This window comes from Marmota flaviventris, chromosome 2 (genome assembly GCF_047511675.1).
Source record: "Marmota flaviventris isolate mMarFla1 chromosome 2, mMarFla1.hap1, whole genome shotgun sequence".
Classification (NCBI taxonomy): domain Eukaryota; kingdom Metazoa; phylum Chordata; class Mammalia; order Rodentia; family Sciuridae; genus Marmota; species Marmota flaviventris.
In genome coordinates this window covers 83,026,073-83,053,077 of record NC_092499.1, presented here as the reverse complement: position 1 = coordinate 83,053,077, position 27,005 = coordinate 83,026,073, and the positions used below count along the sequence as shown (strand labels likewise).

Genomic DNA, 27,005 nt, shown 5'->3' with positions numbered 1-27,005 from the left:
TACAAGAAATAGAAGAAAATACCCAGAGAAGAAAAATTTACATTCCAACTATACATTCCCATTTGTGAATGAGTCAAAGAGTTAGGATAAATAGTAAGTGCCAGATAAACAATTTTTTGAGTAGAAGTAGACTAGTAGGTTAACTTATTGTTTCTCCTTCTTCCTCTGTAAATCCAAGCCCTAGACTTCTGACCTTGGATGGTTTTGGGGTAGTTCTTGTTCATATTATTGTTCCTGTTAGGAATAAGAATAATTTTCTCAGTCATTTTAAAATTCCATCTATTTGGTTATAAAGCCCAGAGTCTTGTGTGGTTAAGATTTGAGCCCTGACCCAACTCTGCCTGCAGCTTGAGGTCAGCCTGACCCTGGGCTAGCCAGCCCTTTCAGACTCCTCTGGAATAGAGCTAGAGGAGACCTGACAAGGGGGTGGTCACATCCTGTGGATACCTACATTTATCATGTGGGACCCTTAGGTGGCAGTCATTACATACTCTCCCTTTTTCTCTTTGGGAGCTGTTAAGTACTTAGCCTCAGGCTATGAGTTCCTACCACAGTTCTTTTGGCACAGTCTCTACCACTCCTGCTGGCTGCTCCCTTGAGCTGACCCAAACTCCCTCCACAACCCCCTGCCCACCTTTCCCAGCCCCAGTTTTCTGAGCCCAGCCATTTGTCTTTCTGGGCAAAGGCCCTTCCAAGATGGTAGACATCAGACTCCCTCAGGGACACCAGTGCCTGGTGTCCCCCTGACAGAGGGTAGTTGGCCATATAGCCCTCCGTAGCTCTCATTCTACTTTATCACTAGGCTTGTGTGTCCTTCTCTAAATGCCAGGGGACCCTTATCTATAGTCTTAAGTCCTTTCCTGATGCCCTCATCAGTTGGTTTCAGGTGGAGAAAAGTACCTCTTCCCTTTCTCCCAGATAGTTCTCTCCAAACAAACTCCTCCCTGCATCAGTCTGAGGTGGGTGGAGGACTGAGGCTGTGACACATCATTTTTTGGTGTGTCCTGTATAGCTGAACCAGCACCTCTCTTAAGGATGTGCAAATATTTGGTATCCACTAAATAATGGATTCATAGGTCTGCCTTTGGACCTCTGCCAAACTCAGAGAACCACTTTAATAACGTGTTCCAATAATTTAAGTGGGTTTCATGCATTTATTTCCTCCTTTTAATTTTTCTCTTCAAACTCACATTCTATCCTAGTTGTTCGTTTGGACCTCTTAACTCTGGGCCTCCCATGATGGCTATGGGGGGACCCCCGTATTAGTGGTTATGTGTTAGATCCCTTCCCAGCCCAGAGTCTGGGCTGGTTTTTCCTGGCAGCTGGGAAATGAGCCCCAGATGGAGGATGTACCTGGGACCAGCTCCTGTTCTGTCACACCTGCTGGGGAGCAGGGCTCTTGTCTGGCAGGACTTCCAAAGCAATCCAGGACCTTGTCTTCCACCCAGTGAAGCACAGCATAATGGTGTTTGAAGATGAATGCTTCAGTAAGCAGTAAACACTGATTTCTGCCTATGTTAAGTTTTCATTTCACAATTTTTCATGGCTGTTAGAGGAATTAAGATTTAGAACCAAATAATTGCTCTCTTTTAAATAACTTGATATTAAAACAAAGCATTGTTCTCCTTAAATATTCCATAAAACTCTACCTGCCTCGATTTGTTATCTATCCAGCAGAGTTTAAAGCATAAGAGACATTTCAAAACCAAACAGAACTGGCAAGAAGGCTCATGAATAATTAAGGCCATCTAGAAGTCCTTGTGAGACACCATTTATGTTCTTGGAATCCATACACTAGTGAGTAACAGAACACACTTGCTATATAAGGTCCCAGGCATTCAGCTTCTCAAAGAATGATGCTCAATGAGAAGACGGCAGAAAGCTTCCCACACTAATTCTTTGCTTGAAAAGATCCAATTTTATCCTATGGTTTCAGCATGTCAGAAACACAGTCTGTTATGTAGTAATTGAATTGGAAAGTTCTCAACAAATAATTTCAAGGCTTAGTCATTATTTCCTGAAGGTTCACTAAATTAGTAACACTGCAGGCTAATGACTCAGTTTCCTTTTAATGTCATTGTTCATATTCTTAATACACATAGATCATGTCCTATTACATAACACTTAATGTGGGTACACTCACAAGGGACAATTGTGGTTTTAATTCAATATCACTGTTTAGTGTTTTTAAATGGGATAGTGGGCGGTTTAGTGTGATTTCTACAATTAATTTTAAAATAGCATTTTACAAAATTTGTATAAAATATCTGTTCTTATTGAGAAGGGGAAAAATCTTGACGTTTCTCACATGGAGAGATTTTTATTTTCCAGTTTCATAATTATCTATGTCCACAACCACAGTAATACAGTCAATACTGAAACTCTTAAAGGCTCTCCTACCAGAATGTTCCGGTTAAAGGAAACGGAAAGTGTCCTGCTGCAAGAGCTTTGCTAAACCATAACCTTCCTCCAATACAGCATCCCCCTCTATTCACACACCCAGTCTGTCTGCAGTTCCTAACAATCCTAATTCCAGATCAAAACTGGCTACTTGGATCACCTCGGGCCACCTCACCCTCATCTCCCTATACTACTCTAAGAGCCTCCTATGTGGTCCCCAGACCTATTTAGGGCCACAAGAAGAATCTTTCATTTCCCCACCTTAAAATTCATGTACTGCTTCCCAGTTGGAATAAAATCTCAGGTCCTTTCCAGGGCTCACAGACTCTGCCTAATACAGCCCTACTCCTCAGGCTTCACTTCGTGACGTCAGGCCTGTGGTACCCTCACTCACACCGTCATCTTCTCTGTTGTCTGATCCACTCCAGGGCCTCTGCATTTGTTCCTCTCCATCTTGAACTAATTGGGTCCTCCTTATCCCTCAAGATTAATCACATGGCTCCTCCTCAGAGAGGACTACCTCGATCCCCTCTCTATCAGCCACCCCATTCCCTGAGTTATTTCAGATCTCCCTCTATTCCTTCCTCACATTGTCTCCTAATCGACAATTGTGCCTATTGGTCTTCTAGAAAACCTGTGACATCAGAGACACTGAGTACTGTGTTCATTGCTGAATCCCCAGGGCAGAGATGGATGCAAGTTGTATGGGCTCAGTACAGATTTGATGAATGGAGAGAGGGAAGGAGTGAATAAATGTTGTTTGCAAGCGATATGTGCATATTGATTTTTCCTATATGAAATTATCATTGAACCTGCAGGGCTATATATCTTGCTACTTTTCAATTATTTAAATCAATGGTCAAATTTCCTCACCAATTTAAGGTGGGTGCAATTCATTTGTGAAAGTTACGTTTGTAGTTACAAATCTAGGACCATATGATGTATCATTTTGAAATCATCCACTTTTATTTTCTCCAGCTTACAGGGAACATTTTGGAGTCTAACCCTAACCCTATGGTTTGCTATACATGTGGAGTTGAAATTTGGCCAGAATACTGAACTGTTGGATTACTTATGTGTGCCAGTAATTGACCTGCCTGTCATTACTGTGAGCCCTGAAGAGTTCTTTTCCCTTTCTTGGGAATTCCCAGGAGGGACTACTGGGGTGGACTAGCATGTCAGGCCTGAATGACAGCAGGGGTATGGTGCCCCTGAGAAAGGCACCAGCATCCTAGTGAGCAAACACTTGCCCCCTACAGTCACCACCTCAGAGTCGCCCTCATATGGCTGCTTTAGGTAACTGCAGCCTTTGCAGTTCATCCTTTCTATGTAATAACATCTGTCAGTTTGCTATTTGTGGTTAATATTCTGGTGTTATTCAATATTTTGCCCTGGATATTAAGATAAGAATTTTCTCTTTTCTCTAGATAGTTACACCATGTTTTCTTTAATTGATGTGTGGGTAATTTCCCTCAAGGAAATATGAAGTTGTCATAGTGTAATTTTAATGTGATCGTTACAGAGAATAATCTCATCATCATTATCACTGTTATCCTTTTCAATATTGTAGTAATATCTGTAGTAATTACATACTAGAGTAAGAATAAAGTTAGCTTTTAAGACCTAGTGCTTTCATCTATAAATAAATTTGTGAGAACATAGCTGAGAGCTGGGTGCGGTGGCATATGTCTGCAATTCCGGTGACTCCAGAGGCTGAGGCAGGAAGATCACAAGTTCAAGATCAACTTCAGAAATTCAGTGAGGCCCTAAGCAATTTAACAAGACCCTATCTCAAAGTAAATAAAAAGGGCTGGAGATTTGTCTCAGTGGTAAAATGCTTCTGGGTTCAGTCTCCAGTACCCAAAAACAACATAGCTGATGTGGGTCAGCTGAGGACCCTGCCTTCACACTCAATTATCCCTCCACTGCTTCTTACCTGCTTTAGGATGTTGGCTGTGCTGAATCTGAATTCAGTCACTTCACAACAAAATGATTCAGGAAGCAAGGACTGGGATCTAATCTTTAATTTTCATTTCTTTGGCCTGGGATATTTTTTGATACTTCTATTCTTGCTCTCTTCAAATGACAGAGTACGTTTCCTGATGGGTGGACGTCATGGGGAGTTTAAGTTCCTGCCTCCCTCGGGATATGCCCCTTGCTATGAAGCCTTACTTCCCAAAGAGAAGATGAGATTGGAGCCTGTCAAAGAATATAAACGTGATGCTGATGGTGTTAGAGATCTGTTGGGTACCACCCAGTTCCTCTCACAAGCTTCTTTTATCCCATGCCCTATAGACACCAGTCAGGTAGGTTCAAGTTGCCAACGAGAGGTAACTCACTTAGATAAAGTGAGATTAAATTCTTCTTTCTTCTGTGTTGTCTTTGAACCATTCTTACTATACATTCTGTAGAATTGTGCAGTGTAAACAACTATTCTTGTTTCTACTTTGTGCACAGATAAAAGACTTCTTAATCAATGAGCATATTAAGCTCTTGCCACATGCAAGGCACTGTTCTCCACCATGGATAGGCAGAAATGTTCCAGTGCTCTCTGAGAATTCACAGCCAAGTTGAAGACACAAGAAGCAAATGTGTTATTTTTTTTAAAGGCCAAATGTAATAAATACAGAATGAACCGTATGCATAAATAAGTGCTAGAGACATCCTTTAGGCTAGAATATTTCTGGGAGTCTACAGAACAGATCTAATTCAGTCAGGGCTTTTAGTAGGCTTAACTGGGGTGGAGTGTCCAGGGGTGATCTAATAGGAATGAGGTGAATAAGAGTCTAGAAGCAGAAACACAAAAATAGGAACAGGTGGCAATGGAGATTCTCAACATGGCTGGACAGTTGGAGGGGAACATGCAGGAGGCAAGCAGGAAAATAAAACTGAACAGAATGGGATAGTATGGAGGGAATAGGAAAGCTGGTAAATGGATATTTTCTTTCTCTGCCCAGGGCCTGTATTTTTTTTAATTTTTATTTATTTATTTTTATTATTTGTACCAGAGGTTAAACCCAGGGGCTCTTAACCACTGATCCACATCCATAGTCCTTTTTATTATTTTATTTTGAGACAGGATCTCACTAAATTGCTTAGAGCCTTGCTAAGTTGCTGGGGCTGGCTTGGAACTTGTGATCTTCCAGCCTCAACCCCTCGGGGTCTGCATTTTGAGAGACATTTACAGGGTATGACACGGGGCATGCAACAGCTTTCATCATTTCCTACACACCAGTACTATTAGAAACATTATCCTAGGTCTTATAGAAAATGAATGAAAAAAGGGGCCTTGCCTCTAAGGCACTTGGGGCTAATAGTGTGTATAAAGAATAGCTCTTTCAGCCTGAAGACCATCTCTAGTATGAATTTACCATGACCTTCATATGACCCTCTCACCTCCATCTTTATCTCTGTGTGCATGAGTTTCTTACTTACCTCCTGTGGCTAGTGATCATGAATTCCCATAAAATAGAAAAGCAGGATTTCTCTGTCTGTTCACAGTTGATATGGCCCCTCAAATATAGAGAGGAGCTGAAAGGAAACTCAGAGGAGTTGGTGCGCTAGAGATGATCCTAGGATTTGGAAAGTCTGGTTCCTGTATTTTTCATATGTTGTGAAGGAAAAGCTTCTCTTCTACCCTCCTACCTTTTATAACTGATACCTGCAAATTAAACAAAGACTAACAGAACAGCAAGAGAAATAGATAAATTTTAATCTCCTAATAGAGAGTTCACAAAGAAAGGGGACTCAGGAAGGAGGTTAGCATTTGGAAATTAGATGCCATTTTATTAGGGGGAGGGAGATTATAAGGGTGCTCCCTGGAAAACAGATGACTCTGGGGAGAGATAGAGGAATGGGTCCCTAGGTGAGGAGAAGAGAGATGTGACTAGTTTTGTGACAGAGTCTGCTTGGGTGTGGTGCTGACATTTCTCTGGTGCTAAGAATCAGTCTTCCCTGGGAAGGAACAGTTGGATTCTTTGGGGAAGCTCTTTTTTTTAAGCAGATGATGGGAATTTGGAAAAAGTCCCTTCCTGCATCAGTTGTTTGCCAAACGTTTTCAGTTCAAAATAAACCTTATGCCTCTGTGGCATATTCTGGACCCCTTGCAGACAAGAAGTTGAGGGCTCAAGTTCAAAGGAACTCTGTGAACAGGGTAGGGCAGTCGTGCCTACACAGGGAGAAGGAAGAGAGTGAGTTACTGCACTCCTGGTTGCCTCTCCTGCTAGTAAGCAAAAACTTGGGCTTCCTGGAAGAACTGGCTCAGAGAACCAAAACATAAGGGAGCATTTTGATGAGGGAGAGGAAGGAGGAAGGTTGCCTGAGAATGAGAAGAGTTCTCCAAACATGCAAGATTGAAGATTTAGAAATCACAGAGCAGAGACACACCCACAAACCAGAATAACTCTGACGTCCAGACACAAAGCTGATTTCGTGAGGACCCCGTAACCAGGGAAATGTTGCTGGGCAATCAAATAATAGAGAAGTTCTCATTGGAAAGGTGTAATTTATTACCTTGAGTGAGACCTTGTAATTTGTTATAGAATCTATCATTCTCTGAAATTACTGTCAAAGGCGAAGTTAAATATAAGCTATTCGGGCATTTCACCCCCAGGCCTCCCGAGGGCATGTTAACCCTTGAGAGTGACGCATTGTTAACTAGAGCACTTACCGCCTGGCCTTTGCAGAGCTGCCTGGGTGCTGCCCAGTCCCTTGCAGAGCATAAGGAGAGGGAGCCTAACTTCCAGCACCTTCCCTGGGAACTCTAGACTCACAGTAGGTGGCTGTCAAGCTAGTATTACTTTGTCCCAGGTAGTCACCAGTTGGGTCATTGATATTATAACTTGACATTGTTTGCAGAAATCCCTTTCCTCCTCAACCAGTGGCATTTTCCCTTTTTGCTGGAGCATTCTGTTCCCTCTGACCTGGAATCCACTTTCAGGCTGTGATCAATTGTGGAGCACTTATTTTATAGATTACCTTAATTAATTAATAAAGTCCATGTGTGATTATTGTTTGCTAATAACTTCCCCATTTGCTCCTTATCAAAGTATCATGCTACTTACTTTGACATTGCTGTAATTACGTCAAATTTCTTAAATGTTTTAAATTGAAACACAAATAGTGATAACACATTTTTTTAAATGTGTTATTGCTACCTTTCTCTATGATCTTTTTGCTTTATCTTTTTTAATTTATTTTTTAACTGGTACATAAAAGCATAAAAATTATGGGGGTGACATGAAGTTTCTATGATCTTTTTTATACATCACCAATTTGATATACTTTATCTAGAAAATAATGTTCTCCATGAACCACACCCCCCACCAAAAAAAAAAAAAAATCAGGATTCTTTTTAATAGTAGGATTTTAATAATGGACACACTAATAATAAGTAGAATAGAGCTAGGATTTTGAAGCCAGGCAGGTGATACAGAAGTGAGAAAGGCCAGGCATGTAACCCCTGCTAAAGCAGACGGTGGTTCCTAGCCGCAGTATGTGTGGGCCCAGCATTGGCCATCTTCCAAGTGGACAGAAGAAATTGGAAATCTGGGTTTTTGTATGCTCTCATTTCTTAACGGCTATCAACCAATAAACATGGAAATAATAACAAATTAAAACAGGAAAAAAAGAAATGGACCCTTAGTTTTGACCTCTGAGGAGAAAGAGCAAAGCAGGAAGACGGCAGTTTTCCTTGGAGGCAGTCAGGGGAGGCTTCCCAAAGGCAGTGACATCAGAATGACATTTAGAAGGATGAATGCTGAGGACCCTTGCCAGATTTCGAGGAGTGGGGGAGCGTGTGGTGAGGTCAAGGTAGTATGTGTGAAGCTGTGGAACTGTGAGATGCTCTGGTCTTTGGGGAGAATTTGAAGAACTCTGGAAAGGAAGTGTTTGTGGAAACTGTGATGAGAGAAGAGCTCTGTACACCTGGCTACTAAGCCTAGTCTTGTCTTAGGAGTGTCAAGGAGCTCTTGGAGAACACTCAGGAGCAGAATGTTTTAATGGGATTTTTGTAATTGTAGACTCATCGTTCCACCTGCGGCAGCATAGATTGGTGAGGACTTAGACAATTCTGAGGCCCTTACAGTGGTCTGTGGAGAAAATAATGAGGTTGAGTGATGGGAGGGGGTCCTTCAGAAAGGCACTTAGGAAATTAACATGATAGATTTCATTTCTGATTCAGAGAGCAGGTAATGTCAAAGGAGAGGTAGAAACCAGGATGAATTCCACATTTGGGGCAGTAGTGGGACCCTTTAACAAAAAAGAAAAAACAGGAAGAAAAAAAGATTTTGAAAGAAAGGTAATGAACCCAGCTTTGGGTAGCATATGGAGGTCACTTTGATGAAAAATCCTTCAAGCAGGAATGGTGGATCTGAACTTCAACAGAGACCATGGCTAGAGGTGCACTGACTTGGGAGTGACCATCACTGGGTGGATGTGTGTGCTGTCTCCCAAGGAAGGACCATGGAGCAAGGGAATAAGATGAGGGGAACATTCACAGATGAACCTGCAGCACAAATATCTGTAGGGAGGACCTGAAAGGAATGGTCAGAGAGACCTCAAGGAGCAGAGAGGAAGCTGAGAGAGAAAGAGGCAGGCTGGAGGCATGTATGTTATGCAGGGTGAGGTCGGAATGCTGATGCCAGTGGATTCAAATGGGGCACCAGAGCGCTATAGATTTTATATCAGTACAGTTGATTTATACGGTTCTGGATTTTAACTTGCTTCTTTTCCTCTAGGTTGTTTTGCCACCTCACCTGGAGAAGATCCGAGACAGATTGGCTGAAAACATTCATGAGCTTTGGGGGATGAATAAAATAGAGCTCGGCTGGACTTTTGGCAAAGTATGTGTTTCGGTGGACAGAGAGGTAGAGCCTTGCGTTGTCATGGTACCTGGAAGGGTTCTTCAAAGACTCAAATGAGTGCGGGGACCTCATGAGCCAAAACTCAACCCCTTCTTCCTACCACCTGTCCAGCAGCCTGTTGTTGGTCCACCAGAAGCCCTGAAGAGACCAGTTCTCCTCAGACAGAACCAGGAGTCCACCTCCTGACTTCCTTTCAAACCCTGGTTTCTTTTATTCAGGGACAACCAGGTGCAGTTGCTCAACACCCTCCTTAGGACATCCACATCTCTTCTTCCCCTTGGAAAGAGCTGTCCTCTACATGGGTGGGGAAACCTGCCTGATTGATTGCTTTTGAATCAGAAGTTGTTTAACAGCCTTTCAGATGTAGCACTAAGATTAATGGCCACATGGGGAGGTTGGGGAATCTCTTTCGCTAGAAAGCATTTTTCACAGTAAATGTAACTTTGTCCTGTGATTTGTATGAGGTTTGTGTTTGGAGGCAGAAAGACAGCCGAGTTCCAAAGCTTCCTGTGACCCTGGCACCCATGCTATTGCAGCTTAGTTACTGAAAGGTCCTTCTACTCTAACACTTCTGTATTTATAGAGCTCCCATAAAAGATTCTCGTTGAGTATGACCATCTCTTTTCTGTATGCTCTTGTAATACCACACACCTTTCCTTTAGAGAACTTAGCATAATTGCAATTTTGCATTTATTTCTGTGAATATTTTGTTATAAGGCTGGGGCTGTCTACCTTCATCATTGAACTCATAACATCCAGCTCAGTGCCTGACATGTAGTTCTTGTACTCAAAACATATTTGTTAGTGAATGAATGGCTTGATGTTTCTATTCACACTGCTCAATAGAGTATGCCTGAGCCACATGCAGCTACCAGTTCACCTGTTTCTTGCTTTTCTAATGTGACTACTAGAAATTTTGAAATTACAAACACAGTGCAATTTGAAGCTGGCATTACATTTCTGGTGGATACTGGTCAGGATTCTGCAATCCTCTCTGTTATGAGGAGTGCTGCCCTTCAGTAACATTATGGTCACTTGAATTTTGGACAAACAGAAACATGGCTACCACACATAAAATTACTTCTCTCAGAAAGTATGTTCTAAATGCGAACACCTGTGTAGAAATAGATCCAGGGAGCACAAGCCATTGGCAACCTGGGGATTGTGTGTGCACCATTTACTAGAGAGAAGAACACCAGGTCACCCATCACCAAGTGGCTATGATATGCTTTGCCCGGGCCATGTTTCAAAGAGTGTTTATTTCTGTTTTCCAGTGCAGTGCCAGCTGTCAAAACTTAAATTATATTCTTTCTTATGTTGTCGCCTAGATACGGGATGACAATAAAAGACAACATCCCTGCCTTGTGGAGTTTTCAAAGCTCCCTGAAACTGAGAAGAATTATAACCTGCAGATGTCAACTGAAACCTTAAAGTGAGTGTTTAATTGAATTGAAGTTGGACTAAAGAGTGAGTGGATGATTTAATGCATTATAACTAAACTGCAAAGGTATGTCTCTCTTGCCGGAAAACATGACATATCCTGATAAATTAGCAGGCGTGGTGATTATTCATGTGACAAAAGGATTTACCATAGTGAATAGCCAATCCACCATTATTATTTAGTGTGAGTACTTCTTCAGAGACTATTTTTTTATTTGCTAGGAATGGCGAAAATATGTAGGAGGCAGAGAAAAAGAAGAGAAACAGAAGCAAAGGACAAAGTGCCTCCTATAGATAAAGCATATCTAAAAACAAATGTGAGGGCTGGGATTGTGGCTGAGTGGTAGAGCATTTGCCTTGCACGTGTGAGGCACTGGGTTCAATCCTCAGCACCACATAAAAATGAATAAATAAATGAAATAAAGATGTTATATTTATCTATAACTTTAAAAAAATGGGGAAATGTGGCTTGATTCATTAAAATTCAATTTTAAAACAACTCTCAGCTTCATCCTGGGGTTCCCATCCAGGGTCCTAAATAAAACTGTCACTATTATAGTCCAAGTTTATGCTTATTGCCTATTCTGGTGTTTTTTCCTCCTCTGTTCCCTAGCTGTCCGTGCAGAACATTCTGATATCATTTTGTTGATAGAACAGTGCTCGGTGAGGTGCTTTGTCTCACAAGCTCACACATGTGATACCTTCAATTGCATTGATTCTTCTCGAGGGAGCAGCTGTGTACACCATGGTGTCAGGCACAACTAGTGGCTCTACACATACACAGCAAATATTTGCTGACCTGTGGGTCTGATATGAGAATCCTATCTGTTCTGTGGAATTAGAAGCCAGCAATAATTCAAAGTGAAATTACAAATGGGAGAATGACTCACAGAGAAGCAATTAGCAGGCTTCTCTTTTGTTATTCTGGTTATGATCTGCATCAAAAGTAGGCCAATGGTGGCCCATGGGACAGTCAGACCAGCTATCCCTATTTCTGTAAATAAAATTTTATTGTAACAAAGACGAGCTCATTGGTTTACATATCATCTAGGGTTCCTTTTGCTATGTAATGGCAGAGTCCAGTAGTTACAACAGAGATGAGTGAGTCCCCAGAGCCTGAAACAGTTACTATCTGTTCCTTCTAGGAAATGTTTGCCAACCCCTGATCTAAATGGATGGTTAGTATCCATTTCTATCAGCTAAAATACATGTTAGGGTTCTCGCTTTTTCTTGGAATTCACTCTTATCTTCTTCCTCTGTTACCTCAGAACCCTGCTGGCCCTGGGGTGCCACATTGCTCATGTTAACCCAGCTGCTGAAGATGATCTGAAGAAGGTCAAACTGCCCAAAAAGTAGGTGATTTTTCAGTGGCTTCAGACTGAATTTTTAGGCTGGGGCTGGGGTGCCTGTGTCTGAAGGCAGATGACAGTCTAGGTACTTGCTAGCACCAGCTCAGGATGTTCCTGGTTCCTGGTTACTTAGAAGGCACCGAGACCCTCAAGCAGAAGCTTCTGAGCAAGAAGTCTTTCAGGGTCTACCCTCTTGCTCTTTCTTCAGATCTAATGGTTCGTTTTGAGCTACGAAGTTTGACGACCTCAGATGGTGGTACTATGTTTGGTCTGTAAGAATGGCAGTTGGCAAAGGAGCTCGAAAATTGTTGATAGTCACAGCAGAGAGTCACTCCTCTGGCACTGGGCCAGCTTTGTAAGTCCTTTGTGGAAATGTAAGGCTCTGCCAAGATTTCTTTGGACCCCTAGATCTGTATGTATCCCACTGTCCCTCACACCCCCAACATTTAGAGTCACACTATCTCACATTCAGACACTTGCTCACTTGCTCATTGGCTGCCTCACTCCCTGCTCCCATGTGTGCCAGCCCTGGGGACACACGTACTCACACACAGGTGTCATTGTTACTCTGGTGCCAAGGTAGTGCCAGCTTTACAAAAATGCTTATCTTCCCCATCTTTCCTCCTAAACTCCCAAGCTGCCAGGCTCTGCACACACACAACTCCTATGGCCAAGGAGAGCACATCTGAGAGATGGCAGCTGGAAGGTCAGGCTACTAGCCTGGGTTGCTGGGGTTGGTGCTTATCCATGCATGCTGACTCTGCCCAAGAGCAGCAGGCCTGCTGAGGAGGTGGACTCTGGAAGCTGTTGCCACCTCAAGAAATTTTAGTGTTTTGTGCTTACAATAGACCCTGGATCTCATGCTGCTCTGTTTCCTGGAAAAAAATGGCCCTGGTCTATCACATTTGACTTCTGGCCCCTGTCAGTGACTCTGAGGTCATGGGCATCTCTCAACTTGCATTCTCATGTGGCTATGATTAACTTCTCTCTTGAGATTCACTCCAGAGTGCCCTGGCCTTACTCCACTCACACACTGTATCTACCTCAACCTCTGAACTCTCTTACATCTTCACCTTAGCCATGAGATTACAGACATTTGAGACTGGGACTCTAGATCTGGACAGCTAACTGTTAAGGTCACTTCAAGCTCACAGATTCTCTGCTGCCATGATTTTTTTTCCCCAGAAGTAAAGGTTTAGCTTTCCATAAGTGAATGACCATTTTATGCTGATTTATGAGAAAACATTTGACTCGAGGTCTTGTCCTTGCCAATCTGATTTAACTTTTTATGTTTGCAAAGTAGGATGAAAAAGCTGGTGTAATATTGCAGCATGATGAATGTGCCTATCATTTTGTGAGGCACATAGAGAGTTTTGTTAAGAATAGAGGGGCTGGGGATGTGGCTCAAGCGGTAGTGCGCTCACCTGGCATGCGTGCGGCCCGGGTTTGATCCTCAGCACCACATACAAACAAAGATGTTGTGTCTGCCGGAAAAACTAAAAAATAAATATTTAAAAAACTAACTATCTCTCTCTCTCTCTCTCTCTCTCTCTCTCTCTCTTAAAAAAAAAAAGAGTAGATTTGCACAGACCCTCTATTTTTCTAGCACTCTTCTCTGAAATATATGCCATACATTGGTTACAGTGACAATAGATTAAGGGCTTTATCTGTGAAATTGAAATAGAACTGAGTTGTCCATCAGAAGGGAACTTCTGACTGTGGCTTCATTTACCCAAGTTTGTTAACCATGTGCTCTTGATCTAAAGCCTAGAATGGGAGAATCATAAAGATCTGTTCAAAATATATCGATTTTTGCATCTACTTGTAGCTACATGATGTCCAATGGCTACAAGCCAGCCCCTTTGGATTTGTCTGATGTGAAGCTGTTGCCTCCTCAAGAAATTTTAGTGGACAAACTTGCAGAAAATGCACACAATGTTTGGGCAAAAGACAGAATAAAACAAGGATGGACCTATGGCATTCAACAGGTGAGAAATGCTGGAAGAGTTAGGAAATATGATCATCCATCAAAGTGCCATTTTGCTCTGGAGAGTGATAGATGGGAAGATGGAGATTGTCCTTGCACTGTCTCTTTCACATCCAGTGTACTGGATGGAATTTGTGATGGTCACATTGATATTGACTTCAGGCATAATTCCAATTTTGTAGGAATGGATAGGTTTGCCTCCTCCCCCCCACCTTTTTTCTTTTTTTTTCCCCAGAGATTCACTCATCTGTATTGCCCTGCATGTGTATCCACTAGCTGCACTTTCTCTTTTTTATGCCTCTTGCATTGTGGAAAGTTGAGCTTTCATTTCACTCCCCAAAACCAAGACTAGGAACAAAATAACATCATAAATCAGCAGGATTTCTGGGATGGTTCCAACGATGAGGGTGAAAGGGGGAACCTAGCCCAGAAAGGGGGTAAACCAGCATGACCAGAAACCTGTGAGTCCTTATCTCAGTCCTTTCAACAGAGAATTCCTGGGCAGAGTTCCTGTCTTGAGAAGGAGCTTAATATCCAGGTCACAGCAGGGAATCAGGTAGTTTAAAGCCATGGTTCAGTCCCAAGCCATCTGACACACCTTTTTCCTTAAAATGCTTCCTAATCACCAGTAGTAGGTTAGTATAAGGGAAGTTTGGGGGTGACTGTGTGCACATGAGCCTCCAAACTCACTAATAATTGGGAGTCAAGAAAAGTGCAGCCATGAAAACCATAAAGGGTGGGAGAATAAGTTCAAAGAGCGTGTCATGTGGGTTAGTACAGATGACTTGTTCTGCAGTCATCCCTACTGTCTTCTGAGTACCTCCTGAGGAACTGAGGACTCTATATCAGGTGTTCACTCTTGCAATGAGATGGACCCACTCTGGCTCTGCCACCTCTTCTGATGTTCCTTTACCAGGCCTTGTTAAAAGGCTCTTGTGAGGAGGCCATCACAGTCCATGGTGGCATGAATTTCTGGAGGGGAATAGTTATGCAAATCCTTTCTGCCTCACTTTGGGACTGGAGGTTTCTAACCAATTTTGTGACACTTCATTTTATTTGCAGGCTGGCACTACTAAAATGTGTTATTTAATGCTAGCTTTGAGCATTAGTAAAATTTTTCCATTTATACTCATTTAATCCTGAAGAGATGTGGCAAATATGTACATTGCTAAATATCAAGGCACATGGGGAAGAGCTAATAGACTGGTACAAGCCAGCCAGGCAGCCAGGAATGTGTGAGTGGGACGAGTTATTTGTAAAGTTGACATGTGTTTTCTTGGCACTTCTTTCCTGCGACTTCACATAGGATTTGAAGAACAAAAGAAATCCCCGTCTGGTGCCTTATGCGTTACTGGATGAGCGCACCAAGAAGTCCAACAGGGACAGCCTGCGAGAAGCTGTTCGGACGTTCATTGGTTATGGGTATAACATTGAGCCATCAGACCAAGAGCTAGGTAATGAGCTCAGATTATTTATTCTGAGCAAATTTTGCTAAATAGGCCCTCTTCTGGGAAAGTGCTAATTTTAAATGTGTCTTACTTGTACTATTAGGAATGGCATTTTTTTTTAATGGTGTATTTTCTTAAGGGGGGCAGTGGACCGTGTTTAATGTAAAGCATCATCACATTGATGTTTCCATGATAAGCCTTTCTGTGACCCAACTCCATGGGAAATACATCATCTTCTAGGGAAGCTAAGATTTTCAGAACACCTGGTCATAGAACCATGTCACCTTCTCTCTTGTTCTTTAAAGATACATCAGCTTACTTTTAGAACAAATAATCACATCTCCAAGAGTTGAATTCTATTGATGATTAAAATCACCAGCTTATAATTGATGAACATGATATTATTATTGTCCTTTACCCCAAGTGGTACCATAGGCCCCAGGGGCAGAATTAGAAGTGGCTTGCAGGATGGCTTTGGAATCGGACCTGGATCCAAATCTTTCACTCACTTAAATGAATGATTAACCCTCTCTGAGCCTCAATATTTATTTTTTATCTTTAACATAAAGACAGTATCACATTCAGAACTATTATGAGGACAGAGAGAGATGGCCTCTAATAGATCTGCTACATAATTATCACTCAGTAAAATGGGGTCTTGTTATGAGATGATGGTGACGATTGTTGTGCTATAAACAGGATGTTACAGTGCACAGTGGGAGCTCTGTGGCCATCTTGGTTGTCATCCAGTTCTTTTGAGGAATGCTACTTATTAAAAGACTATCTACTCTCTTTCCCTCTCACACCTTCTACTCGCTGTTCTCACAATAGCTGATCCAGCTGTGGAGAAAGTCAGCATAGACAAGATCCGATTTTTCCGGGTGGAGCGGTCATATGCAGTAAGGTCTGGAAAATGGTATTTTGAGTTTGAAGTGGTGACCGGAGGAGACATGCGAGTCGGCTGGGCAAGGCCAGGCTGTCGGCCTGACATTGAGCTGGGGGTTGATGACCAAGCCTTCGTGTTTGAAGGCAGCAGGGTGAGTCAGTATAGTATCCACAAATCCTCAATACAAGCTTTTCTTCTCCACACCTTTCCCTGGAGACTGAAAATACTGAGTGTCTGGATCTTAGGTCTCCAAGTGAGAGGCCCCCACCACTGGCTAAGGAGCACTGAATGAGCATGACCTAGTGATTGTTTCTTTGCTCTCTTCTGGCAAAGGTGAGGGCTATGCCCCAAATCGTTTTTATAATCACTTTCATATCTGTTTTTTCACCCAAGCCATCAGCTCCACTCCACTTGTTGAACACTGTGTAACTGTTATGCTGGATATGTTACCAATTTTCCCTGGATACTATCATAGATAACTAGGAATTAGGAAACTCGGGCCACCTTTTCTGATGAGCCTATATGTCTCCGTTTCATTTGATTGTAATACAGACCACTTCTCTCTGAGTTATCTATGTAGAGAGGTGTGATCTCATGGGATAATGTACCATGAACAGTTAGGAGACACTACTGTGTCCTTTCTCCAGTGGCAGGAGCTTCTAGGCCCTCCATTTCTCTAAGCCCTGGGGTCTTGTTTTGCAGGGCCAACGTTGGCATCAAGGGAGTGGGTATTTTGGGCGAACCTGGCAGCCAGGGGATGTAGTTGGTTGTATGATTAACCTGGATGATGCCTCCATGATCTTTACACTGAACGGGGAGCTGCTGATCACCAACAAAGGCTCTGAACTTGCCTTTGCTGACTACGAGATTGAAAATGGTAAGTCTACTTCCCTCCCCCATCCCAACTCCATGGAGTTCAAGGAAAACCCAGGGCTGAGGGGGCCTTTTACCTCCTTATTTGGAGTACATTCCCTTTGTATATTTGAAACTCTAATGGTAAAGACTACTCCTTATGCTTTCATTTTAAAAGAATCATGACAAATAATAATGATAGATAATATATAAATTCTAAACTTCCATATAGATCTCCTTCTACTTCCTTCCACCTTGGCATTCAGGGGGTTCCAGATTTTCCAGTATTACAAAGGAAATGCTCTTTGTATACAGATTAATGTTCTTGGCAGGAGAGAAAAATCAGGGAATTAAAGAATTATTCTGATTTGAATTATCATTCTGCATGTTTGTGTAATTGAACTTGATGCTTTGATGAGAACCATTGAAACACGAAAGTTAGACTTAGTTGTTCCCTTGAATGAAATAGAATTTATTTTGAAATTCAAACATGCTGTGAAGCCAAAGCAGAGTTGTACTTATTAATGGCCATGAATAGACCACAATCAGCACAGTGCTTCCAGCTAGACAAAGGAACAGTTAGAGCTTGTTATTTCCTGTCTACATCACTGTGTTCCGTACGCAAGATTGCTGGCACATGGGGAGAGAAGCGTTGGACTGCAGGTCGGTGGACTTGCTCCTACCGAGCTGTGTGGCTCCCAGGGAATCTCCGCTTGAGGCCTGGGTTTTACTTTCTACATCTATACCAGGGAGTAAAAGGATAGATGAAATAAATTCCAGTGTTCTTCCCAGATATGAAATTCTGTGACAGTGACTTAATGCCTGCTGTGTGCAGGCCCCAGGGCTCAGTGCTGTGCCACTTTCTGCCTCTTGCTTACAGATGAGGAGAAGGCTTCTCTGAAACAGGTGACCTGGGCTCACACCCTGCCTCTTCCCCCATCTCCTCCATACTCTCTGGAGCCCCCAACATCCTAGTTGACTTTTTTAAAACCTCTTTGGGCCTCATTTCCCCCCTCTGCAAATGATTAGGGCTGCTTGTAGCTCTCAATGTCTGAGACATTACAAAAGAAGCAGTCCCCACCTAGAAAGCAAGAGAGCACAAATATGAAACCATGTACATGTAATGTAAATGTTCTTTATTTGCAGAACGTATTAAGTTTTGTAAGTGAGTTTCACACTCTTTTCAGAGACCCATTATTGCAATGTGCTTATCCAATTATACCTTTTAAGAGCTCTAAAGATATTTGAGGGAATAGAAAGGTAGAAATTCAATATATTTTCCTAGAGAAACAAGAAAGACTAACACCTGATGGGGTCATGTTTTAATGCCTTCTGAAGGGATTTAAAAATCAGAAGTTTTAAAGAAAACATTCTATTTTGGGAGACAGGTGGGGAAACATTGCTGGCAGGAGTGTCTTGTGTGCTGGTTCAGAGGTAAAGGAGAAGGGAGGGCTGTAGGTGGCCATCAGAGCAGTGTAGAAGGGCCATTGCACCTGTGCAATGCTGCCTCCTGGAGGCCAGGAGGAAAATGAAAAACTGGAATTTTGGAGTTCATCCCCAACAAAAGAAGCTCCCTGGGATAGAAAGAATCAAGAGACTGAGGACCTTTCCCTGGCTTTACCATTGAATGAACTAGAAGACATAACTTGTCTGTTAGTCTTTGGGTCAACTATTAGGAGGAGATAAGAATTTTCTGTGCTGTGCCAAGTGATGAGAACTTTGTAAAGTCCAAGTGTGGCTCATGTCAGACCAGAATCAAAAAATGCAACCTCACAAGAAGCTGGGATGTGTATGGTCTAAAGCAAATGAAAATGCAAGTAGTAGCAGTATTAGGGGGCTTGTTTTCTGTTTGTAGACCAAATAAGATGAAAATATGAAAAGGTGATTAATAATGCAAAGCTTCAAATTATAAATAGCAAGTGACTAGTACAGAATGAAAGTTCTGTGTGAATGATCTTTGAATTGAAAGTTGAATAAAGAGTGTGCCCTCTGTAGAAGCATATTCCAATCAGAGGATGCCATGAGACTAATGATGTGGCATTGGGGAACTTCAGCAGAGGATAGGACAGTAGGAGAATGGAAGATTTCTGTATGGAATTCACAGATGGTGGAGCTGGACAGGTAGATGAGGTGCAGGTTACAGTCTAAACACGAAGACTCAGACCTCCCCTCCAAGAAACTATTGTCTCATCTGGGCTAAACACCCTTGGATTTTACCCTCTGGGAAACAGGGAGCTGATACAGGGTTTGAGCAGAGAAATGCTATAAAGGAAGAGATATTTCAGGGTAGCTCTGCTTTCTGCGATTATCTGTGTTATAATGAAAAAGAGATGCCTCATATGCCCTTTGTGGATGGGGACATGATTTGACCTTCAGAATAACAAAGTCTATTATTAGGAAGCTATTTTATAATAGAATTGTACTGTAATATGTTCATGCATTATACTGTAGCATTGTATCACACTTTAATAACACAGCGACAAGATAATTGGAAGGCTCTTTCAGTTATATGATAGCTCAGGAGTTGGCAGAGGGACAGCTGAAAGGAAGATGACATGCTATTCTTTGATAACAACAGCCCAGAGGCCTGGAATAACCATAGCATCTCTGTTCTCTGCAGAATATGGAAAGAGGCAGCAATTCTTGCCTTGAGTTGTTAGGAAAACCATCTGTTGGAAATAAACATTTTATGCACTGTGGCCCTCATATATGCTGGCTCTATGTGCTTACGTTCTGGTTGCTAGCACGTCAGCCTTGATTCAAGCCATTACCCCCGTGGGAAGTCATGAGCCCTTTGGAGGAAGGACTAGGAGTCGACATTACAGTTTATGGCATTTATTTATAAGTTGTCCTCTTTGTTCTATTCTACATCATGGATAATATGCACTTATCTGCCTCATTAGAATTTTTCTAATCAATGCCCCATCCCAGTGTCTGCCCAGGACCACCACAGTTCTGTATTGTCATGTAAAGGTATGTGGAAGCTTAGAAGCCTCCAAGGTGTCAGCCTTCTGTTTTCCTCCATTTAAAGGAGAGAAAGATACAGTCCTTAGCATTTTGCCAGACCTTAGAATGTTGACATCTAGAAGAAGCTTCAGTGTGGTCCCCTGAGGGCCATCCTCATCCTGCTGCAGCTTCCATGTCTGCAGGGGCAGCCTCCTGGGCTCTTCCTGTCCATTGGCCTATCTGGGTTTAACAGATCCCTCAGCTCTGTGGACAGCTCTTTGGGAAGCAGAAAATGAAACAAGTTTGTAGGAAGTGTCACTGACATCTGCATGCACACACTGGTGCCAAGGGGCTCTGCCATGCTTTCTCCAGATAGGGACTGTACTTCAGGAAGTGACTATGGCAGGGGAGCATGATTCTTCCTGTGTTTTACAAGGGGTGTGACCATCGCTGGATTGCCCCTGAACTCCTCCTTCTCCAGGCTTAGGAGGAAATGCAAAGGGATGAGCAAAACGTGTAATGCTGGAGTGAGACTCGGAAATACCCATAAGTGGTCTGGGGCCACCACTCTCCAGGATCTCAGCTTTCCCCCTACTGGTAGTGATTCTTCTCCATGTCTTTCTTCAGTGAAAAGTGAATTGAAAATGGATCCAACATTTGGGTTTTCTGGAGAATGGGTTTCTTTCCAAGCTCCCAAATTATAAAAAGTTGACCAACCTGCTATGTCTCTTCCTAATCACAAAACCAGGGTGAGGCCTTGTAATACCACATTTATCAGAACTTGGCACCCTCTGTGAAACATAAATGCATGTGTTCTTGCTGTTTCTTTCCTGGAACAATACCTCTGTATTTATCTGGGCTCAAGATGATGCCATTTGGAAGATTCTCCTCAAACCTCTTCAAAAACATCAGCATAATCACATCTATTAGCCTGCATAGAGGAAGGGGGATTTCTTTACCCCTTTTATATTTCTTTTATTTCTCCATTCTCATCTGAGGCTGTGGGCCAGTTGAGTTGTGGGCAAAATGCAAATCCTTGTTTATGACAGTGTTCATAATTTAATGCCATATGACCTTGCCAAATGGGTCCTTTTATTCAGATTCACTCCAGAGAGTCAGTGGCCACCTGTATGCAGGTAGCCCTTTTCCTCTGCTGGGCCTGGGGTGCTCTGTGGTTATGGGTCTGCAGCTAACTAATCTAGAAGCAAACTGGTCAACTACATGACACAGGAAAATGATTTGCAAAGGGAAGTGAGAGTTAGTCACAAAGCAAGTTGGAGTAGGTAAGAATTCAAAAACAGGCATCCTGGCTTCAGTCCCTCTTATTTTCTCTGGAATCCTGCTAAAGCAGCTTTGTTCACACACTGGTTCTATAGTTTTCCAGGTAACAAATAGGTGAGGGAATTGTTCAACTTTCTAAACCCTTATGTTAAATCATAATAATGAGTGCTGACATTAAGAAAGTGTTTGATAAGTACTAGTTGTGGTTTAGTACATCACTGCTGCCCACCCCCATCTACCTACCATGCAGAGTTATAAAGTTACATGAAGCTTTAATACCTCAGGTAAAGAGGTTCTAGAAATGGAACCTCTTGCCAGGTGAAGGGAGCTGTTGCAAGTATCCAGTTGTCACATCTTCCTCAGGAAAAATTGTAGCAGTGTTCTGAATTTCTCTTTTCTGACTCATTGGGTTTAGCTTCTCTTCTGCTTCACAAAGCTTCCCTAGCTGTGCCCACTTAGCCCCCAGGAGGTCTCTAACACTTGCCTTCCATTGCTCTCCCATCCCTGGCCTCGTTGGCCCTGCTTTCTCTCCTGCAGAGAGGACTTCTGCCTACAGGGAAAGCGCTTCACTGTGTAATGATTGCAGCCCTTTGCCCTAGGACACAACTGCTGTTTAAATCTGGGGCATTTGTCCCCTACAACATTCTCTTCCTCTCCTGCATGTTGACTGGCTGCTGGACTGTGACTCAGAGGGTACAAGATCATATTCCATTTTGTCACTCACCCTTCTTGTGACCTTGGTCGGGTCTGATGGCTCCTCAAGTCATTCATTTTTTATCCTCAGTAAAGTGTTATCCCCTCTGCTGATGCTTAATAGTAATGAGTTGAAGTTCCTTAGAGAAAAGACTTTTGGCTTTTCTACAATCTACAAAAGATCGTAGATGCCCCCTAAATTGGCCTTTAAATTTCCCCTGAAAGAGCACACTACCCTAGGAGCAGTACCTCTTATTTTGGGGGGTGGGGTAGGCTTCAACCCTTGCTTTAGTCAGCCGCCTCAGAGCTGTCCCCTCCCTCCTAAGCACTTGCCACAGCCTCAGCTGGCCGCCAGCTGCCCGCCTCCCACATCCTCCCAAATCCAAGATAATTAGAGCTTTCCCTGCTTTGCTGATTTGTTGGTCCACAATTATGATTTATAAATAACCCACAAAGAAGAATGCCAAACAACTTGAACTTCTATTTGGGTCTATTCTGAATAGTAATTTTAAATATGATCAGGATATAGAAGTGAGCTCAGAGAGATGAACGTAGCTGTAGGAAGGACGAGAGGAGTTTTCTCTGGCTCGTCACGAAACTCTTGCTCTCCTGCTTAGGTGAGGAAGACAGCAGCAGGCTGGGAGGAGGGGAGTGCATGGACAGCAAAATTTTAATTCCAGCATTTAAAACTTCTTAGCACCATGCTCTCAGAACATGAAGCACCACTGGACCTCACATCTCACTAAGGAGGACACTGAAGCCCAGAAAAGTTAGGGGATTTGCTCCAACTCATTCTTTCTTAAAAAATAAATTTTATTGTATATATTTAAGGTATACAGCAATGTCCTGAGACATGTAAAAGGTTCTATAATTTTAAAAACTAGCATGCATTATCTCACTTAGTTAGTCATGTCTTTTGTTTTTTGTTTTCTGCTCAATATATCATTCTTTTGGAGGGGTGGGGAAAGGGAGGTACCAGGGATTCAGTTCAGAGGCACTCAGCTGCTGTGCCACATCCCCAGCCCTATTTTGTATTTTATTTAGAGACAGGGTCTTACTGAGTTGCTTAGTACCTTGCCATTGAACTTTGAACTCATGACCCTCCTGCCTCAGCCTCCCAAACAGCTGAGATGACAGGTGTGCATCACCATGCACAGCCAATATGTCATTCTTTAGGTTTGTTGTTTTGTTGTTGATAGCATTTAAAATTTTCAAGGGCCTATGGTCAATTGTAAATAAGGCATACATAAAGAATTTTACTTGTTCTTTTTACTAATTTTTCTTTTCCAGTTCATTTTTATTTGCATCTTAAGAATAATCTTGGCTGGGATTGTGGCTCAGTGGTAATGCACTTGCCTAGCATATGTGAGGCACTGGGTTCGATCCTTAGCACCATATATAAATAAATGAATAAAGGTATTTTGTCCATCAACAAATAAAATTTTTTTTAAAAAAATAATAATCTTGGCTAAATGATGGTTTTTACTAAATCAGTTTGAAACAAACTCACTGAACTTTCTCACACACCAAAGGCAGAGGTCATCTCTAGGTGGCCTCTTGTTGTTGACAATATGTGCCAGGAAGAAAGGTAAAGGCTAGCATCCCATCTTTCCTATTGGGACTCAAAGGTCGGGTGTCCTCAGGCTTCCTGGGACAGGCCTGTGAGCTGGAGCAGGACTCTCTCCGTTCCGCAGGCTTCGTGCCCATCTGCTCTCTGGGGCTGTCTCAGATCGGTCGCATGAATCTCGGGATGGATGCCAGTACCTTCAAGTTTTATACCATGTGTGGCCTCCAAGAGGGCTTTGAGCCTTTTGCTGTCAACATGAACCGAGATGTTGCAATGTGGTTCAGCAAGCGCCTCCCAACGTTTGTCAATGTACCGAAGGATCATCCACACATCGAGGTAACATTACGCATCATGGGTGGCCCTGGCAAGACAGGTTGGCCAAGGCACTAAGCTCCCCTAATGCTCCTGTCAAAGGCAGATGCTTACCTAAGTCCATGCCCTGGCTGCCTATGGGCCACCTCCTGCTGGCTCTCACTGCCACAGGCTCCTTACCACAGCTGCAGGCTCCTTACCACAGCTGCAGGCTCCTTAATTGGGACAGCTTAGTGACCTCTTAAGAAAAGCAATGGCCTGTCCATTCAGATTGGTCCCCAAGTCTTGAGGCCATTTGGTCTTCTGTAGACATTCCTATACTGTTATTGCCATAGTAACATGGTACCCACAGACCTTTCATAGTGTTTTCTTCTGAAGTGCAATATTTGCTCTCAAGATTACATCCTGAACAGGCAGGTTCTTATATGCTTATTGTAAGGAGCTTAAGTTGGGTCCTGGTTCTATATTTACTGACAGCTATTTTGCCCCTGCCCCCTGTTTTTCCTGTGGTGAGTACAGGGAGAAAAGTGCTGATAAAAAGCTGAACAGATCACTTCGTTGCGGCATCCCTTGGGGCAAATTCAGTGTCTTGCTTCAGCCTGACTCTGGGTGCCCTTAACTTACCCTCAGGTCTGAATTCAACAAGCACCAGCTCTTAACCCCCACTGCCGCTCACAGTCTTAAATCAAGACTTTTCTCTACTTCCTCCCAGGCCATCACTTTAAAAAGTTGACTCTTAACTTTGGGAATTCATGAACCCCTTTGACAAACTGATAGAATCTAGATGCCCTCCACTTAGGAAAAAACACAAAGTGCACACTCACAGCCCCCATAAGAACATAAGAGAACATAAGAATGTTGTACAGCAATCAGGAGAGATCAGATTATAAGAAAGTTATAATTACTCTCTCAGTTCACTTCCTCCTTCTCTACACAGACAGTTTTGATCTTTCCTCTCCAACTCACTGCCTGCAGTGCTTGTGCCCCAGAACCTGGAAATGCCTCAGGATTATTCAAGCAGGCTATGGGAGCCTCAGTTCTCAGGTGGCAGCAACTGTGGCAGAAATGGGAGCCCAGCTAAGGAGGGGAGGGTATCCTCCATGGGAGCTGAATGTCTCTTCTTAAGCTTCAGGCTTTCTGCATCCTCTCCCTTAGATTTCTCATGCCGAGTCACAAGGGAAATTTTTTATTTTAGCCACTTGCCCCTGCCTTTGTGGATATCATTCTACATCATCCAGTTATTGCCCCCTTTTCTGCAATTTATTCTCTACCTTTGGCCTTGAGATGAACCCAGTGGTCATGTTTTTAGATCTCTAATTTCTCCAGCCAGGGCCCAAGTAATAATGAGAATCATGGTTCGGGTAGCACTGGTGACAGTGTTCACCCATAGTTTGCAGAATGCCTTGCTGTATGTTATATATGTCAACAAGAGAAAGAGGGACAGGGTCAAGGTCAGGCCCTTCGATATGTCAGGGTAAGGACTTATGTTGTTTCCAGGTTGTGAGGATTGATGGCACCATGGATAGCCCTCCATGCCTCAAGGTGACCCACAAGACGTTTGGAACACAGAATAGTAATGCCAACATGATCTACTGCCGGCTGAGCATGCCCGTTGAGTGCCACTCCTCCTTCAGCCACAGCCCCTGTCTGGACAGTGAAGCTTTCCAGAAAAGGTGAGGGTGAAGCCTGTGGCTTGTCAGTGGTGCTCATGTGCCTGCTCTAGAACTGGCATCTGATTACTTTCCACCTGAGCTCAAGAACTCCGTGCATGGTTCCCCTGCTCTGTCAGGCAAAGAAATACGATGTGTGTGCACATGCGTGTATACAAGGACAGGTGTGTGTTGGTACACCACGTAATTTAGGGACCCATAAAACTGAACAGTCGGGCTTTGTGCAGAAGTTTCAGCTCTTTTGGAGCTCTCTGAGCCCAAGACTCCCTGCTGACCACGATTCCTGTTTGGGGATGAGAGGAAGGTGATTACATGAGAGGGTGCAGTGGCACTACAGCCGTGTGAAGTTAGAAGTTTCTGGAGACGCACGCTGCTGCCTTTGCTAGCCCATGGGTATTGTGCAGTGCTCCAGCTGTGCCACTCACTTGTGAGCAATATGACTTCTTCCTTTCGGATAAGGAATGGATTTTTTTTTGCTGTCTTCCCCCCCCCCCCGTTGATGTCTATTTTTAACCATTGATGTATGTCTGCCATCTGGACTTGTCCTGTCCAGGTCTCCGGTAGCATTTCACTGTCTCCCAAGCTTTCAAACAAAAGCAGCCGCTTTAGAGAACAGGATAATCCATCTGAAGTGTCCCCGACTATGTTACTGCAATCTCTCCATCCTCTTCAGCTCTAACTCATCATCTGAGCTGAGGGACGAGAACTAGAAGTCGCAGCCCTCCCTTGTGGTAGCAGCTTACAAAGGAACAAGTCCCAAGGCCAATTGCAATCACTTGTGTAGAGAAAACAGCCAGTTTCCTAAGCTTGCCTTGATCATTAAAGGTAGATCAATTGCCTGTCAGAACTGTGGGATTCTCTATACAACTGAATAACTAAAACATGGATTATCTTCCCCCCAGGAAACAGATGCAAGAAATACTCTCTCATACAACAACAGTAAGTAAATGTGCTCAATTATGGTTTTAATTATTTGATGCTTTGCTGTGCCTGGTAATAAGCCCCTTACAGCAAAGATCCATCTAGAGATCTTCTTTAATTGCCAATTACTCTGTCTTTTAATATCCATCTTGATGATTCCAGAACATGTCTGTGGCATTTCTCAAATGAGGGAAAGAAAGATAGTCATTCAGTCCAAAGCAGAAACTTACCTGGAGCTCCTAATTGGTTTTCACTTTGTACTTGGTGCCCATTTGTCATCAGAGACCCTACACTGCCTTTCTGATTAAGATGAGCATCCATTACAAGGCTCTCCATTAAACGCTTCTATTTGTTCTTCTGTGTAAACATGAGTCAGCTCCCCTATGTCTC

At 42.9% G+C, this 27,005-nt stretch overlaps 1 protein-coding gene across 1 annotated transcript in view; it reads left to right on the top strand.

Annotated features, from left to right (window-relative positions):
- Positions 1 to 27,005, top strand: part of Ryr3 (ryanodine receptor 3) — a 360,681-nt gene that overhangs the window by 147,350 nt on the left and 186,326 nt on the right. The window contains exons 20-30 of the mRNA XM_071607412.1: positions 4,490 to 4,706; positions 9,138 to 9,242; positions 10,592 to 10,695; positions 11,972 to 12,055; positions 13,881 to 14,040; positions 15,346 to 15,493; positions 16,319 to 16,524; positions 17,076 to 17,250; positions 23,840 to 24,048; positions 25,522 to 25,697; positions 26,597 to 26,633. Coding sequence (XP_071463513.1) covers positions 4,490 to 4,706; positions 9,138 to 9,242; positions 10,592 to 10,695; positions 11,972 to 12,055; positions 13,881 to 14,040; positions 15,346 to 15,493; positions 16,319 to 16,524; positions 17,076 to 17,250; positions 23,840 to 24,048; positions 25,522 to 25,697; positions 26,597 to 26,633 — 1,621 coding nt within the window. The remainder of the gene's footprint in view (positions 1 to 4,489; positions 4,707 to 9,137; positions 9,243 to 10,591; positions 10,696 to 11,971; positions 12,056 to 13,880; positions 14,041 to 15,345; positions 15,494 to 16,318; positions 16,525 to 17,075; positions 17,251 to 23,839; positions 24,049 to 25,521; positions 25,698 to 26,596; positions 26,634 to 27,005) is intronic.